Source organism: Thalassophryne amazonica, chromosome 3, assembly GCF_902500255.1.
Source record: "Thalassophryne amazonica chromosome 3, fThaAma1.1, whole genome shotgun sequence".
Classification (NCBI taxonomy): domain Eukaryota; kingdom Metazoa; phylum Chordata; class Actinopteri; order Batrachoidiformes; family Batrachoididae; genus Thalassophryne; species Thalassophryne amazonica.
In genome coordinates, this window is record NC_047105.1 from 14,453,214 (window position 1) to 14,471,996 (window position 18,783).

The 18,783-nt window shown below is 42.5% G+C and overlaps 1 protein-coding gene across 2 annotated transcripts in view; it reads right to left on the bottom strand.

Moving 5' to 3' along the window:
- igsf21a (immunoglobin superfamily, member 21a) overlaps nucleotides 1-18,783 on the bottom strand; it is a 930,426-nt gene that overhangs the window by 40,578 nt on the left and 871,065 nt on the right. For both annotated transcript variants that reach the window (XM_034165871.1, XM_034165872.1), the window contains one exon: nucleotides 14,785-14,870. In XM_034165871.1, the coding sequence (XP_034021762.1) occupies nucleotides 14,785-14,870 (86 nt within the window). The remainder of the gene's footprint in view (nucleotides 1-14,784; nucleotides 14,871-18,783) is intronic.

The window sequence follows — 18,783 nt, forward strand, 5'->3', positions numbered from 1 at the left end:
GTCTCCCTGATCTGAATTGGGAGCTGGTTCCACAGGAGAGGAGCCTGAAAGCTGAAGGCTCTGCCTCCCATTCTACTCTTACAAACCCTAGGAACTACAAGTAAGCCTGCAGTCTGAGAGCGAAGCGCTCTATTGGGGTGATATGGTACTACGAGGTCCCTAAGATAAGATGGGACCTGATTATTCAAAACCTTATAAGTAAGAAGAAGAATTTTAAATTCTATTCTAGAATTAACAGGAAGCCAATGAAGAGAGGCCAATATGGGTGAGATATGCTCTCTCCTTCTAGTCCCCGTCAGTACTCTAGCTGCAGCATTTTGAATTAAATGAAGGCTTTTTAGGGAACTTTTAGGACAACCTGATAATAATGAATTACAATAGTCCAGCCTAGAGGAAATAAATGCATGAATTAGTTTTTTCAGCATCACTCTGAGACAAGACCTTTCTGATTTTAGAGATATTGCGTAAATGCAAAAAAGCAGTCCTACATATTTGTTTAATATGCGCTTTGAATGACATATCCTGATCAAAAATGACTCCAAGATTTTTCACAGTATTACTAGAGGTCAGGGCAATGCCATCCAGAGTAAGGATCTGGTTAGACACCATGTTTCTAAGATTTGTGGGGCCAAGTACAATAACTTCAGTTTTATCTGAGTTTAAAAGCAGGAAATTAGAGGTCATCCATGTCTTTATGTCTGTAAGACAATCCTGCAGTTTAGCTAATTGGTGTGTGTCCTCTGGCTTCATGGATAGATAAAGCTGGGTATCATCTGCGTAACAATGAAAATTTAAGCAATACCGTCTAATAATACTGCCTAAGGGAAGCATGTATAAAGTGAATAAAATTGGTCCTAGCACAGAACCTTGAGGAACTCCATAATTAACTTTAGTCTGTGAAGAAGATTCCCCATTTACATGAACAAATAGTAATCTATTAGACAAATATGATTCAAAACACCGCAGCGCAGTGCTTTTAATACCTATGGCATGCTCTAATCTCTGTAATAAAATTTTATGGTCAACAGTATCAAAAGCAGCACTGAGGTCTAACAGAACAAGCACAGAGATGAGTCCACTGTCCGAGGCCATAAGAAGATCATTTGTAACCTTCACTAATGCTGTTTCTGTACTATGATGAATTCTAAAACCTGACTGAAACTCTTCAAATAGACCATTCCTCTGCAGATGATCAGTTTTTCACATGCATAGTTCTAGTATGAATCCTACATGATGTTTTTTGAATGAGGCCTTTGGTCTTTATCCAGCCAGTGCTCTGCAGTGTCACCTTTTGCCAAGCACACGGTGCTTCTGATAAACGCCTCCAAACATGCCTTGTGCACGCCCTTAATACCTGTAGGTGGCCTGCTGAAAGGATTCCATAGAGTAAAAATTGTGCAAATTGTCTAACCTTTCAAAATAAAAGTGCTAATAACTGCGCTCCGCACTGTGTGTTGAAGTCATGATGAAGAAGAACTGAGTTGGTTAATCTCAAAAGGCTGTTGGGAAAAGGTCACAGTCAGATGGAGAAAAATCTCAACAGCCGAAATAACATATTCTCCAGCAGACAGGAGAGCCAGTTCAGCTGTCAACGTTCCAGTGAACAAGTACCTGTTTCGATCTGAACAGGGGTCTCGAACTGTTTGCCCGAGGGCCAGATTAGGCCCGTCTTTTCCAGTAGTTTCCTGCATGAATAAATTCCTCCTTTCTGCATGTGAAACTGGAAAGTGTGTGTCCTTAAATAATCATCTTTAAGGTAAACCATCATCTTTCCTGTTAATTCTCAGTCACATTTTCTCTGTGTTTAAGAAAGAAATCGTGTGAATAATTCTTTCAATCATGTTGCCACATCCTCAGCCAGGGGCTGCAGTAAAATTTTAATTTGTCGGTTTGACTTGCCTCCAGTCAGTGAGACCTTCTCCCTGCATTTTTCTCACATGACCATCAGAAGGCACTGAAATCCACCCAGAATAGTTTACCAGTTGTGTGAAAAAAAAAATTAAATTAAAGCATTGGACTTGTTGTACTTGGTGATGGAATATTGCTTTATCAATGACTAAAATAATAATTTTCTCCAGTATCATGATAGGTCTCAGCCTAATGTTCAGGATACCTTCACCTCCACAACACAATCTATATACGGGTGATTCTTAGACTATGGGCACTTATTATGTCCTTTGATCATATTGTATGAAAAACAGAAAAAGGGGAAATTTCACACTTTTTATAGTTATCTTTACAATGAAAGTGTGTTAAGAAATTTGTTCTAGTAGTCTATGATGACTTTTTCACCTTTTTTCAGCATCATTATATTGCCGTTTTGTGCTTGTCCCACACCCAGACTTTTGATATTCAATGATAAAAATGAATGGTAAAGAAACGTTTTTTCTAATGTTTTAAAATATCTCTGAATATCAGTAAAATAATCAAAACATAATTGGGGTATTCAGTGTCATACAACTGTTGTGATTTTTTTAAACAAAATGTAGTTGTCCCCCAGTATTGCCGTAATTTCCACCACAACACTGTAATGTCCCTTTAAACAGTTTGTATGAAAGATTGTTTGTGTAGTTTCTATGGAGATAAACAGTGACATCAGAGCACATGTATATAGCGCCAAATCACAACAAACAGTTGCCCCAAGGCGCTTTATATTGTAAGGCAATGGTGTGGTGGAAATTACATTTACAAGGCCAATACTGCCCGTAGTTAAAGAATAGCCCATACATGCCTGGATCCCAATGTCCACTTTAAAAGGAAGAAACAGAAAGAGGGGCTGGTTGATCAAGACTAATTTATAGATCAGATTTTGGGCAGTCATTTTGTTTTTTTAAGCCAGCCAATCAGACAGCAGAGACAGTTTTTGAGCAAAAAGCTGAGCTGGTGAGACAGCTCAGGTACCATCCCAAAAGTGATCTTTGTTTTCTGCCAAGGAAGTCATGTTTTCACCAGCTTTTGTCTGAATACATTGCTTAAGATGGTTGAAAGAAATGAACGTTTTCCATTTGTGAAAATATGACAAAAAGATCAGAATCAAGTCATCCTTAGCTTCCACTTATCATGGACACATTTTTATGAACAGGTAGGAGAGCTGTTAAATGGAGTGAAAACAGTGGGCTCAAACTGAACAGCAAATGGAACCCAACTAAAAAAAAAAGACAAATCATACAATAGAGGATTCTCTGTGCAAAGAAACAAATAATCTATGCTTCATGACAAGGGTATATTTAGGCATTAAATGATACAATTTATTTCCCAATCTTGTTTCAGTGTTGATACATATAATTAAGACTGAGGACGCAGAGGCACGAACTTCAGTTTCATACACAACTCTCATCCAAAAGAAAGTCTTAAAACTTAATCCTTAATATGGCCCAGTCACACGGCACTTAACGAAGGGTGACGAAGCCCTGACGAAACAAGAAATCTGGACTTTCCTTGACATCGTTTAACCTTCACGCAGCTTCGTTCCTGCAGCTGGTACTTCGTCAGGATTTTTAAACTGTTGAAAAATTTGAACAGAGGGCAACGAAAACCTCAGTTCGTCTGTGTTTCGTTTTGCTGTGGTTCTTGACGTTTTTTAATCGTTCGTGTAGTTTTTGTAACGTTATTGTTTAATTTGACTTCGTTGGAGCAGCTGAACATTTTCACGCAGCGCAGAAGCCGGTTTGTGAGCACCAAGGCTGCTGCTGCGTTCATGTACCCTCGAAAATTACCGGGCAAACTCAGCCTGCTTGCTTGAATTTTTTTTGTTTGTTTGTTTTTTGGATATAATTAATTATTTTGCCACAAGCAACTGTTGAATTTGAAACAACGAAAAAGTTTGGTAATTTCCGACGGTACTTGAATGCATCATCAGCGGCAGCTCAGCTCCTGCGTGCGCTTATTATTTTGTATTAAATATAACAATATGAGTGTAGGAATGACAATCCAGCCCTTATGTACATGTGGCAACAGGCAGATGAATCAAAATGATTATATAAAGAGCTGTTCTGCAAGACAGAATTCACGTTGTGGATCAGTGATCAGCTGGTGGAAATAACCGCACATGTGAGTCAATGCGCGCGTTCACACGCACTGATTAAGTTCCTCTTTTGTCCCTTTTGCGCTCTTGCTTCGCAGACTGTTCTGTGATAAAAGCCGTTTCGTCCACCTTTTCTCAACGGATTGTAACGTTTTTTACTTTTTCCCTTCGTTCAGGAATCGTCGTGTGCCATGTGACTGGGCCATTGGGGTAAACAGCCATGTTTGTTGATGATCCAAAGTAAAAGACAGGAAGAATTATTTGTCTTGACACACAATCTCATCTACCTGAGAGATACCCTGGAACACAGACGCCAGTGATCCCAGGTTGGGAGCACAGAGCCGCTGAAGAATGAGGGGAAATTTTGATCAATCTCTAACATGTGGTGTTTGCTCTGATTGGACGTCTTCCACCGTCAGGCCTGTCTGTGAAGGCAGCACTCAACCAAATTACCAATATGCTGCAATTTTACCCTGAAATTCATCATAGGCATTAACAAATAATCAGAATATTTGTTGCTGACTGTGTGTTCTCCTATTAGAATCATCCTTCACCTCCACCAGTATCGTAAGACGGCAGCAAACTTTCTGCCTTAAGATCCTTTTACCCGAGAGGTGAGTAATGTTCTCCCAAATGTGAACTTATAAAAATATACTGTAATTTTAAATAATGTTTTTTAATGCACATGCCTTATTAATGCAGCCTCTCACATCAGAGACAGTTGCAGCTCAAACCTGGCAGGATGTGAGTTTTTGCCTGGTTTTATTTTCAAGTTTTGGTTTATTTCATCATGGTTCTGTTGCTTTCTTGTATGTTTATTTTCTTGCTGTGTCTTTTTCTGCTTGGATTTGTCTGTCCCCGTCTCTCTTGTCTGTCTCTTGGTTCTTGGTGGTGGGGATTTCACTCTCTCTGGCCACACCCTCTTCTAGTGCTTTCCACACTCACCTGTTCTCAATTTGCAGGTCATCACCTGGGTGTATATAAGCTCCTCATTCTGCTCTGCTCCTTCGCCAGATTGATGCACCTTGTGTGCCTTTTCTCCAGCTCTGTTTTGTGTATTCTCAACCTGCTTACAGAGTTTGTGTTTTCCAACATTTCACCTGGGCCTAAACACATCAGGGTCAATAAACCTATCGGTTGCTGGTAACACCACGCACACAGTGTGTGTTTTCCCTCTTTTAAAGGTGCACTGACATCAGAATATCCGAAAGCTTCAGGATTAATGTGTGCATCATTGATATTTTCTGAAATCTTTCCTGCTGTGAATGCACAGTGTGAAGATGCTCCACTCTGCCTTTTCTCATGCTGCTGCATAATCACTATCAACATTTCACTGGACAGGCTTTTTTTCTGACTGAAAACCTGTAAAGCCTTCAAAAGGTTGCATGGCATTTAGTTTGGGGCAAAAAAAACCAACAACAACAAACCCCCCTAAAACAACAGATTCCTTTCAGGAACAAGTGACAATTTTTGCATCGTTTATTAAGTTTGATCTTGGTCTCAAAGAGCCCAAAGCAACTAGGACCGAGCAGAGACTTTTTGGCAGGAGATGACAGTCAATCTTTGAATCCGTTCATTTTAATTTGTCTTGGAGCAAAAAGCTTGGAGTCATGGACGAGCACCAACAGCACTGGGCTGCAAAAACTCGATCAAAAACCAGGGGGTATGTAATTTCAATGTACAGAAGCCACCTAATGATTATACGTCATTACGCTTCACTGATAATCTTGAAAAATATTCAAAGGACTTGCAAATTCAGAACATTTTTCTCTGATGTGATTAACATGATAAATTAGGACTGGCTCTGGTGAGAGCTCATGTAAAATTAAACAAGAGAAAATTTTAAAGTTTGACAATCTAATGCTTTTCCACAATGTTGTTGTCCATTCGGCTGCTCCCGGTTTTGTTCAGGGTTGCCACAGCGGATATAGCCAGATCCGCATTGGTAATTGGCACAAGTTTTACGCTGGATGCCCTTCCTGACGCAACTCCAGTTTTATATGGAGAAACACACACAGCCGCTGGTGTTCCAAAGAGATCTCCCATCCAAGTACTAACCAGATCCCGCCCTGCTTAGCTTCTGAGATCTGATGGGATCAGGCTGACACAGAGCAGACCAGCTGCGGTTTATGCTTTTCCACAATATCTTAGTCATTATCTTCCACTGAAAAAAAGCTTATTTTTTTTAAACATATATCTCACCGTTTTCAAAAATATTAAATAATTTTTACACTGCATCATCTGTCCATAGAATAAACTTCTATGAGCAGCGTGATGGACTTTCAAGTTAGCTTTACTGTTGTACTTAAGTTTCAAGTTAGGTGCTGAAAAATACTCAGATTAAAGTAAAGTTTCTGACTTTTGAAATTGTTAATGTTTGATAGAAATGTGGCTGTCTGTTGACTTAACTCTTTAACAGTTGAAAAAAAAAAAACCCAGCAATATCGCACTGTGTATTATTGTCTTATACAGAAGATATGGTTTGCAGCCGATCTGCTCTGTGTCAGCCTGATCCCGTCAGATCTCAGAAGCTAAGCAGTGCAGTACCTAGTTAGTACTTGGATGGGAGACCTCTTTGGAACACCAGTGGCTGTGTGTGTTTCTCCAGGTTACACTTGAGTTGCGTCAGGAAGGGCATCCGGCGTAAAACCTGTGCCAAATATGAATGCGGATCGGGCTGTATCCGCTGTGGCGACCACAAACACAATGGGAGCAACCAAATGGACAACAACAGAAGATATGGTTTACAATAAACAATATTTTATTCATTAAATTTGACTTTATGTTAGTATTCACAATGGAAAGACTTGGTTATTTCTAGTATTATTTTCTTTCTTTTTTTTTTTTTTTTTTTTAGTATCAGTGACAATATTACACTGTCATTCCATGAATGATCGGATTACCCACTTGCAGAGCCTCCCCCCAAACAAAGATTTCTGGATGTGCCCCTGGACTTTCAAAAAACATCATTGCTTAAACCCTGTGTTGTCTGTTTGTTGGAGTTGCAAATGACAAATTTAAACATATTGCTCTCAAGACTATAGAATTCACAGATTTCCTTTTATATGCTTTTATATACACCTGGGAGCAGCTCAGTGTTCAGTTTTAGTCATCTTCTTGACTGAAATGTCATTTAGTTAGTTAGTGCTCAACCAAAGCCTCCACTAAACAGTAGACTTGCGTGTTTGCATGAATTGGACTTTTTAGCCACTAAAAGCATCATCACTGATAAGGAACCTCCACTAAAGAAAGAAACACTAAAAAACAAGGACAAGACACCATGATAAGTCATCTGAATAGTTTTAGTTTTAGTCCAGTTTTAGTTGAAGAAATGTCAGATTTTGTCAACTAAATCTGCAGGCGAATTACAACCCCAATTCCAATGAAGTTGGGACATTATTAAGGATTAAGGTTAAGGATTGTTAAGAGGTTAAGGATTGTTAAGAATCTGCATTCTTGCATCCCCTCTTGCTTGCCTCTACTGGTGGTTGGCTCTCACTGCGGTATTGTATCACTTCCTGTTCCGGAGCACAGCGGTGTTTTTCTGTATCTGTTAGCTGTTTAATCTGTGCAGTTAGATTGATCTAGTTATCTAGATTACGATTTGTTTCCCAGTGTAATCTTTACGTGCCTTAACTAAAGCACTCCTTCTGCTGAATCACCTCTAAATTATTTACACATTATTCACTTTGCGTGTTTTTAGGAATCCGCTAGCTTAGCGTACTAGCTCTCCCGCACTTATCTGCTCTGGGTGTGAAATGTTTAGTTATTCCTCAGCCTCCTTTAGCAGTAACGGTACTTGTAATAAGTGTAGCTTATTCGTAGCTTTGGAGACCAGGCTGGGCAAATTGGAGACTCGGCTCCGCACCGTGGAAAATTCTACAGCTAGCCAGGCCCCAAGGTACCAAGGTAGCTTAGCCGCCGTTAGTTACCCCCTGGCAGATCCCGAGCAGCCGGGAAAGCAGGCTGACTGGGTGACTGTGAGGAGGAAGCGTAGCCCTAAACAGAAGCCCCGTGTACACCGCCAACCCGTTCACATCTCTAACCGTTTTTCCCCACTCGGCGACACACCCGCCGAGGATCAAACTCTGGTTATTGGCGACTCTGTTTTGCGAAATGTGAAGCTAGCGACACCAGCAACCATAGTCAATTGTCTTCCGGGGGCCAGAGCAGGCGACATTGAAGGAAATTTGAAACTGCTGGCTAAGGCTAAGCGTAAATTTGGTAAGATTGTAATTCACGTCGGCAGTAATGACACCCGGTTACGCCAATCGGAGGTCACTAAAATTAACATTAAATCGGTGTGTAACTTTGCAAAAACAATGTCGGACTCTGTAGTTTTCTCTGGGCCCCTCCCCAATCAGACCGGGAGTGACATGTTTAGCCGCATGTTCTCCTTGAATTGCTGGCTGTCTGAGTGGTGTCCAAAAAATGAGGTGGGCTTCATAGATAATTGGCAAAGCTTCTGGGGAAAACCTGGTCTTGTTAGGAGAGACGGCATCCATCCCACTTTGGATGGAGCAGCTCTCATTTCTAGAAATCTGGCCAATTTTCTTAAATCCTCCAAACCGTGACTATCCAGGGTTGGGACCAGGAAGCAGAGTTGTAGTCTTACACACCTCTCTGCAGCTTCTCTCCCCCTGCCATCCCCTCATTACCCCATCCCCGTAGAGACGGTGCCTGCTCCCAGACTACCAATAACCAGCAAAATCTATTTAAGCATAAAAATTCAAAAGAAAAAATAATATAGCACCTTCAACTGCACCACAGACTAAAACAGTTAAATGTGGTCTATTAAACATTAGGTCTCTCTCTTCTAAGTCCCTGTTGGTAAATGATATAATAATTGATCAACATATTGATTTATTCTGCCTTACAGAAACCTGGTTACAGCAGGATGAATATGTTAGTTTAAATGAGTCAACACCCCCGAGTCACACTAACTGTCAGAATGCTCGTAGCACGGGCCGGGGCGGAGGATTAGCAGCAATCTTCCATTCCAGCTTATTAATTAATCAAAAACCCAGACCGAGCTTTAATTCATTTGAAAGCTTGTCTCTTAGTCTTGTCCATCCAAATTGGAAGTCCCAAAAACCAGTTTTATTTGTTATTATCTATCGTCCACCTGGTCATTACTGTGAGTTTCTCTGTGAATTTTCAGACCTTTTGTCTGACTTAGTGCTTAGCTCAGATAAGATAATTATAGTGGGCGATTTTAACATCCACACAGATGCTGAGAATGACAGCCTCAACACTGCATTTAATCTATTATTAGACTCTATGGCTTTGCTCAAAAAGTAAATGAGTCCACCCACCACTTTAATCATATCTTAGATCTTGTTCTGACTTATGGTATGGAAATAGAAGACTTAACAGTATTCCCTGAAAACTCCCTTCTGTCTGATCATTTCTTAATAACATTTACATTTACTCTGATGGACTACCCAGCAGTGGGGAATAAGTTCATTACACTAGAAGTCTTTCAGAAAGCGCTGTAACTAGGTTTAAGGATATGATTCCTTCTTATGTTCTCTAATTCCATATACCAACACAGTGCAGAGTAGCTACCTAAACTCTGTAAGTGAGATAGAGTATCTCGTCAGTAGTTTTACATCCTCATTGAAGACAACTTTGGATGCTGTAGCACCTCTAAAAAAGAGAACTTTAAATCAGAAGTGCCTGACTCCGTGGTATAACTCACAAACTCGTATCTTAAAGCAGATAACCCGTAAGTTGGAGAGGAAATGGCGTCTCACTAATTTAGAAGATCTTCACTTAGCCTGGAAAAAGAGTCTGTTGCTCTATAAAAAAGCCCTCCGTAAAGCTAGGACATCTTTCTACTCATCACTAATTGAAGAAAATAAGAACAACCCCAGGTTTCTTTTCAGCACTGTAGCCAGGCTGACAAAGAGTCAGAGCTCTATTGAGCTGAGTATTCCATTAACTTTAACTGGTAATGACTTCATGACTTTCTTTGCTAACAAAATTTTAACTATTAGAGAAAAAATCACTCATAACCATCCCAAAGACGTATCGTTATCTTTGGCTGCTTTCAGTGATGCCGGTATTTGGTTATTTTCATTAGTTACTTCATCTAAACCATCAACATGTTTATTAGACCCCATTCCTACCAGGCTGCTCAAGGAAGCCCTACCATTATTTAATGCTTCAATCTTAAATATGATCAATCTATCTTTGTTAGTTGGCTATGTACCACAGGCTTTTAAGGTGGCAGTAATTAAACCATTACTTAAAAAGCCATCACTTGACCCAGCTATCTTAGCTAATTATAGGCCAATCTCCAACCTTCCTTTTCTCTCAAAAATTCTTGAAAGGGTAGTTGTAAAACAGCTAACTGATCATCTGCAGAGGAATGGTCTATTTGAAGAGTTTCAGTCAGGTTTTAGAATTCATCATAGTACAGAAACAGCATTAGTGAAGGTTACAAATGATCTTCTTATGGCCTCGGACAGTGGACTCATCTCTGTGCTTGTTCTGTTAGACCTCAGTGCTGCTTTTGATACTGTTGACCATAAAATTTTATTACAGAGATTAGAGCATGCCATAGGTATTAAAGGCACTGCGCTGCGGTGGTTTGAATCATATTTGTCTAATAGATTACAATTTGTTCATGTAAATGGGGAATCTTCTTCACAGACTAAAGTTAATTATGGAGTTCCACAAGGTTCTGTGCTAGGACCAATTTTATTCACTTTATACATGCTTCCCTTAGGCAGTATTATTAGACGGTATTGCTTAAATTTTCATTGTTACGCAGATGATACCCAGCTTTATCTATCCATGAAGCCAGAGGACACACACCAATTAGCTAAACTGCAGGATTGTCTTACAGACATAAAGACATGGATGACCTCTAATTTCCTTGTTTTTAAACTCAGATAAAACTGAAGTTATTGTACTTGGCCCCACAAATCTTAGAAACATGGTGTCTAACCAGATCCTTACTCTGGATGGCATTGCCCTGGCCTCTAGTAATACTGTGAGAAATCTTGGAGTCATTTTTGATCAGGATATGTCATTCAAAGCGCATATTAAACAAATATGTAGGACTGCTTTTTTGCATTTACGCAATATCTCTAAAATCAGAAAGGTCTTGTCTCAGAGTGATGCTGAAAAACTAATTCATGCATTTATTTCCTCTAGGCTGGACTATTGTAATTCATTATTATCAGGTTGTCCTAAAAGTTCCCTAAAAAGCCTTCAGTTAATTCAAAATGCTGCAGCTAGAGTACTGACGGGGACTAGAAGGAGAGAGCATATCTCACCCATATTGGCCTCTCTTCATTGGCTTCCTGTTAATTCTAGAATAGAATTTAAAATTCTTCTTCTTACTTATAAGGTTTTGAATAATCAGGTCCCATCTTATCTTAGGGACCTCGTAGTACCATATCACCCCAATAGAGCGCTTCGCTCTCAGACTGCAGGCTTACTTGTAGTTCCTAGGGTTTGTAAGAGTAGAATGGGAGGCAGAGCCTTCAGCTTTCAGGCTCCTCTCCTGTGGAACCAGCTCCCAATTCAGATCAGGGAGACAGACACCCTCTCTACTTTTAAGATTAGGCTTAAAACTTTCCTTTTTGCTAAAGCTTATAGTTAGGGCTGGATCAGGTGACCCTGAACCATCCCTTAGTTATGCTGCTGTAGACGTGGACTGCTGGGGGGTTCCCGTGATGCACTGTTTCTTTCTCTTTTTGCTCTGTATGCACCACTCTGCATTTAATCATTAGTGATCGATCTCTGCTCCCCTCCACATCATGTCTTTTTCCTGGTTCTCTCCCTCAGCCCCAACCAGTCCCAGCAGAAGACTGCCCCTCCCTGAGCCTGGTTCTGCTGGAGGTTTCTTCCTGTTAAAAGGGAGTTTTTCCTTCCCACTGTAGCCAAGTGCTTGCTCACAGGGGGTCGTTTTGACTGTTGGGGTTTTACATAATTATTGTATGGCCTTGCCTTACAATATAAAGCGCCTTGGGGCAACTGTTTGTTGTGATTTGGCGCTATATAAAAAAATTGATTGATTGATTGATTGATTGTGATGGGCGAGAAGTGCGAGTTCCACCGCACTTCTTTGTCCTTCCTGGGGTTTATAATCTCCTCCAACTCTGTTGCCCCTGATCCGGCCAAGGATGCGGCAGTGAGAGATTGGCCCCAACCAACAAGCCATAGGAAGCTGCAACAGTTCCTCGGCTTTGCAAATTTCTACAGGAGGTTCGTCAAGGGCTACAGTCAAGTTGTTGGTCCCCTGACGGCCCTGACCTCCCCAAAAGTCCCCTTCACCTCGTCGGATCGGTGCGAAGCCGCGTTTAGGGAGTTGAAACGCCGGTTCTCGACTGCACCAGTACTGGTGCAGCCCGATCCTAGCCGCCAGTTCGTCCTTGAAGTGGATGCCTCTGACTCAGGGATAGGAGCTGTGCTGTCCCAGAGCAGGGAGTCCGATAAGGTCCTCCACCCTTGTGCCTATTTTTTCCACAGGTTGACCCCGGCAGAACGGAACTATGATGTCGGCAATCGGGAACTCCTAGTGGTGAAGGAGGCTCTTGAGGAGTGGAGACACCTGTTGGAGGGAGCTGCAGTACCTTTCACAGTTTTCACGGACCATCGGAACCTGGAGTACATCCGGACCGCCAAGCGTCTGAACCCCAGGCAAGCCCACTGGTCACTGTTCTTCGGGCGTTTTGACTTCCAGATCACCTACCGTTCCGGGACCAAGAACCAAAGATCCGACGCCTTGTCCCGTGTACACAAAGAGGAAGTCAAAACCGAGCTGTCAGATCCACCGGAACCTATCATCCCCGAGTCCACTATCGTGGCCACCCTCACCTGGGACGTGGACAAGACCGTCTGGGAGGCCGTGGCATGGAACCCGGACCCAGGGACCGGCCCTAAGAACAGACTTTATGTCCCACCAGAGGCCAGAGCTGCAGTCCTGGACTTCTGTCACGGTTCCAAGCTCTCCTGTCACCCAGGGGTGCGAAGAACCGTGGCAGTGGTCCGGCAGCGCTTCTGGTGGGCATCCATGGAGGCCGACGTCCGGGAGTACGTCCAGGCCTGTGCCACCTGTGCCAGGGGCAAAGCTGACCACCAGAAAACTCAAGGACTCCTCCAGCCACTTCCGGTGCCTCATCGCCCCTGGTCACACATCGGCCTGGACTTCGTCACGGGCCTCCCGCCGTCCCAGGGCATGACTACTATCCTCACGATAGTGGACCGATTCTCCAAGGCGGCCCACTTTGTGGCCCTCCCGAAGCTCCCCACGGCCCAGGAGACAGCAGACCTCCTGGTCCACCATGTTGTACGTCTGCATGGGATACTGACCGACATCGTCTCCGACCGTTGTCTTCAGTTCTCCTCACAAGTCTGGAGGAGTTTCTGCAGAGAACTGGGGGCCACCGTGAGCCTCTCATCCGGGTATCATCCTCAGACGAACGAACAGGCAGAGTGAGTAAACCAGGAACTGGAGCAGGCCCTCCGCTGCGTAACCTGTTGTGGGTCCATGTCACTACACTTTCCCAACATCAACAACATCCAGAAACACCGCCACCTTCTCTGGGCCCGAGCTCATTTGAAATGGACAGACGCAAAGTGGAAAAGTGTGCTGTGGTCTGATGAGTCCACATTTCAAATTCCTTTTGGAAATCATGTGCATTGTGTCCTCCAGACAAAAGAGGATAAAGACCATCCAGATTGTTACCAGCGCAAAGTTCAAAAGTCAGCATCTGTGATGGTATGGGGGTGTGATAGTGCCCATGGCATGGGCAACTTATATATCTGTGATGGCACCATCAATGCTGAAAGGAAAATGTGTGGCGCATTATGAAGTGCAAAATACGACAATGGAGACCCCGGACTGTTGAACAACTGAAGTCGTACATCAAGCAAGAATGGGAAAGAATTCCACCTACAAAGCTTCAGCAATTAGTGTCCTCAGTTCCCAAATGCGTATTGAGTGTTGTTAGAAGGAAAGGTGATGTAACACAGTGGTAAACATACCACTGTCCCAGCTTTTTTGAAACATGTTGCAGGCATCCATTTCAAAATGAGCAAATATTTGCACAACAACAATAAAGTTTATCAGTTTGAACATTAAATATCTTGTCTTTGTGGTGTATTCAATTCAATATAGGTTGAAGAGGATTTGCAAATCATTGCATTATGTTTTTAATTTACATTTCACACAACGTCCAAACTTGGAATTGGGGTTGTAGATCGAAAAATACAGATTTTTTTAAAGGTTGCAAAAGATTTAATGGTAAAAGCACTGCAACACAAGATGCCAGGGTTAAATTCCCACTCATGCTACCTGTAAGCTTGGACAAGACACTTCATCTGTGTTGTCTCAGTCCCCTCTCCCCAGCTGTGAACTGGAGCCCCATCCAGGAGGAGCTGCAGCCTTTCATCCACTTCATGCAGTGGTATCCAGGGATCTGCACTGGCCCAATGGGCTTTTGGGTCTGTACAGGACTACTTATTTCTTCTTTTATATGCATGTCTTGGGCAAAGTGCAAAAATTTAAATTGCGTTACGCTTGTGTTATTCGGCTGATTAATAAAGCTTGTCCACTTTTCTGACTGAGAGACCTGGTTTAGTCTTTTAGAAAATAGACCCATTTAAAAAAGTAAGGAAACCCTGTGTCTACTGATTAACTGACAAACTGTGTGTAGCACAGTGGCTTAACGCCATTCTCCCTTCAGCAATGTGTGAACTTCGCCTTTCAGTTTAATAAAACTTCATGCACAGTAGCGACCTACCTGGAATCCTTGGACAGTAATGCGCACCGTGTCCCCAACCTTTGCCTTACTGGGGGACATCAAAAGTTTGGGGCCCTTAGGAGCAGCTGCAAAGAGAGAGAAAGAAAGCCACACAAAGGTCATGGTATAGAGCGTGGAGAACAAATCCTGCTGGACACCTGTTCTGTAACAGAGGGAGAGAGGCAAATACAATTTCCTGTCAATTAAGGTCACGGTGCCAGAGCTAAGGGACCTCCAGGGTCCTTTCATCCAAAAGGACTAGTGTTGGATTTATTCCCTTATGGAGAGAAAAGGCACAAAATTGGGTAGATACTCATTACTGGAGAAGAATGGGAGTGCAGCGGGTGGAGAGTGGAGGCAGTGAGATAAGGGACACTCCGGGAGCTAATTCCCTTGTCTTAGTGAGGACAGCAGCCCCAGATGGCTTTCATTTGGACCCTCTAAAACAATAGGGCACAGGCAGAAGAGGGGCGGAGGAGAGGCTCATATTCAGAGATTGTGAGGTGCCGGTGATTGTCCTGCGTGTACGGTGGAGATAAAATTAGTGATTTGCATAATGGATAAAAAGGTAAGTCATTTCATTAAGGCTAAACTGCACTGTATGGTGTATTAGGCCGTTATACGCCGGTTCTGCACGATTAACAACTCCCCTAAAGGTAAGTGCTCGACATACTTTGCAGTTCCATATGTTAGACAAATGGACAGAGCAGCGTGTGCAAAAAGATTTAAACTGAGGACATCCTATCAATAACACCTCGACGAGTCCACCCCAGGAGTTCTTCAATTAATTTGCTTTGAATACACAAAATAAATCACGGGGTGCTTGTTATCCTTGATGAGCTGAACTTAAAGATAAATAAATAAACAGACAAATGACCTGGCTTTTGAGCCATTAATCTGGGAACAAACACGGCCCACGGTGGTTAATGAAGCACAGCGTCTCCTCAGGCAGAGACCAAGACTTGCATCAGCCTAATGGATAAGAACTGTCATATCTGTAAGAAGAAATGGGCATGCAGCAATGCCCATACATCACATTTAAGGAGCCTTTTATAAAACTTTCTGAAAAGTTCAATTTGTCTCCAAGTACTGCAGTCAGCCAGCTGATGGGATATGTTATTAATCTGTCAAAGTTTGGGTCACTCCCCTACTTAAGGTTTTTCAGAGTTCTGTTAAAGGTCTGATGACAGTTGGAGTCCTGTGTTGGGAAAGAGTTTAGCAGAAACCAGAAGGACACTTCATCTTCAGTTGAACAGCCACACATCAGAAGAAGCGTCAGACCATCTATGTACTTTTCTTATTGTTCCCAACCGGATAACTGTAGAAGTTCCAAGAATGAGGATCCATCATCGAGGCTTCCTGTCTCATAACATAACTGGAAACGGGTTAAGATACTATGGACATTATGATGCTAATGTAAGCACCATAATTACTGTATTTTCCAGAGTACAAGTTGCACCTGTTACAACATACCTCTTGAAGAGAGAGAAAGAAAAAACATACGAAGTCTGTTAGAAAAGTATCCGACTTTTTTATTTTTTTCAAAAACTATATGGATTTGAATCGTGCGCTTGCATCAGCCAAGCTTGAACCTTCGTGCGCATGCATGAGTTTTTTCACGCCTGTCGGTTGCGTCATTCGCCTGTGGGCAGGCTTTGAGTGAGCACTGGTCCACCCCCCTCGTTGGATTTTCATTGTCAGGGAAATGGCTGAGCGATTGGAGCAGCGCTGAATCAAATTTTTCCAGAAACTGTGAGAGACAGCCAGGTGGAAACCATTCGGAAGATTCAGACGGCTTTCGGTGAGGATACTCTGGGCGTCACACAGATTAAGGAGCATTACAACTGAATTAAAAACGGCCCACAGTGGCGGAGGGCACACCGCGCTCCGAGCGGCCATCGACAGGCTGAAACAACCAGATCATTTCCAAAGTGAACGCTGTGTTGATCCGGGACGTCGTCTGACTACCAGAGAAATTGCAGAAGAGTTGGACATCAGCATTTTTGTGGCACATTCCACTGTTACAGGAGATTTTGTAATGAAAGACATGCGGAGGAATTTGCACGTCGGGACGGAGCCGCAATGGCGCACGTCCGTGTTGGAAGTCTCACAGGACAAGTTGTGACATGCCCAGCTGTTCCACAATTTCTCGGATACTCACTCGACTGAAAAGCCACAGAAAGCCGTCTGAATCTTCCGAATGGTTTCCAACACAGACGTGTTTTTTGTTGGGCGCCATTGCGGCTCCGTCCCGACGTGCAAATTCCTCCGCATGTCTTTCATTACAAAATCTCCTGTAACAGTGGAATGTGCTGCAAAAGTGCTGATGTCCACCTCTTCTGCAATTTCTCTGGTAGTCAGACGACGTTCCAGATCGACACAGCGTTCACTTTGGAAATGATCTGGTCGTTTCAGCCTGTCGATGGCCACTCGGAGTGCGGCGCGCTCTCCGCCGCTGTGGGCCGTCTTTAATCCGGTTGTAATGCTCCTTAATCTGTGTGACGCCCAGAGTATCCTCACCGAAAGCCGTCTGAATCTTCCGAATGGTTTCCACCTGGCTGTCTCTCAATCTGGAAAAATTTGATTCAGCGCTGCTCCAATCGCTCAGCCATTTCCCTGACAATAAAAATCCGATGAGAGGGGAGGACCAGTGCTCACTCAAAACCTGCCCACAGGCGAATGACGCAACCGACAGGCGTGAAAAAACTCACGCATGCACACAAAGGTTCAAGCTTGGCTGATGCAAGCGCACGTGATTCAAATCCATATAGTTTTTGAAAAAAATTAAAAAGTCAGATAGTTTTCTAACAGACCTTGTATAAGTATTATCAGCTCTTTAATTTGGGAATGTTGTGCATAGTTGTTGTGCATATTTTATTATTTGCATTTATTCTTTTATTATTAGAGTGTACTTTGTTTATTTTTCAACTACTACTACGCATTCCTATAAGACTTTCTGAGGAAGGATATAGTGCAAAGTCTGAGAACATTAAAATTGCTTCATTAGCTTACTGTACTTTCAGGTGTGTAAGTTGCTGGGTTTTTTTTGATCAGTTTGGGAGATCTGGCAACTTATGCTCCAGTGCATCTTATACACTGGTATATAATTGCAAAGTATTTACTGAAAATAATATTGAGTTTTCCCAGGAATCAAAGCACTACATAAAATATACTTAAAGATCATAAAATAATAAAGGCCAAATAATAATACACAATGCACAAAAATTAAAGTTAAAAAGCTGATAATTCAGAAAAAAGTTGCTACTATATTTTGTTCCTCCTCAAGACGCATTTTTTGACAAGTGTGCCTTATCGGGAAAATACAGTAATCCATCCGTTTTGTTATGTTTATCCTGTTAAGCGTAACCTATTCGTCTAATGTGCATGTTTTTGGACTGTGGGAGGAAACCCAAAACAATGCAAACACACTCACACACACACACACACACACACACACACACACACACACACACACACACACACACACACACACACACACACACACACACACTGGAGAAGGTGCAAACTCCACATGGAAAGGTCTCAACCTGAAACTCAACCGTTGTTTTTTTTTTCTTGATGTGAGGCAGCAGCAGCACTAATCACTGTTCCAAAACATCCAAAAACATTCACATTTTTAGATGTGCACCCTAAAAACCCAACGGGAACACTTTGCGTCAAAGTGTTCCATTGCATTTTGAAGATGGACGCCATGTCATGGACTAGTTTTGGCACGCCAGTGTGAAGCACTATATACTTCCACCTCCCACACATTAACTGAAGGGTATTTTTAAATACTGCTGTCACGGCGTTGCATCGAGCTCGTAAGGCATATGGCCGGGAAAGATGATTGCCAAATTCTGGGATTTGCTCCAGCAGTGACAGTTGGTGTCCTACGTCACCACTTTTGATTAGGGCAGCATGCGGTGTGTTGGGCATAAGTCAGTCCTCTCTGAGTGGGCGAGGATCTCACAAGGGAAATGAGCCCATAAGACCTAC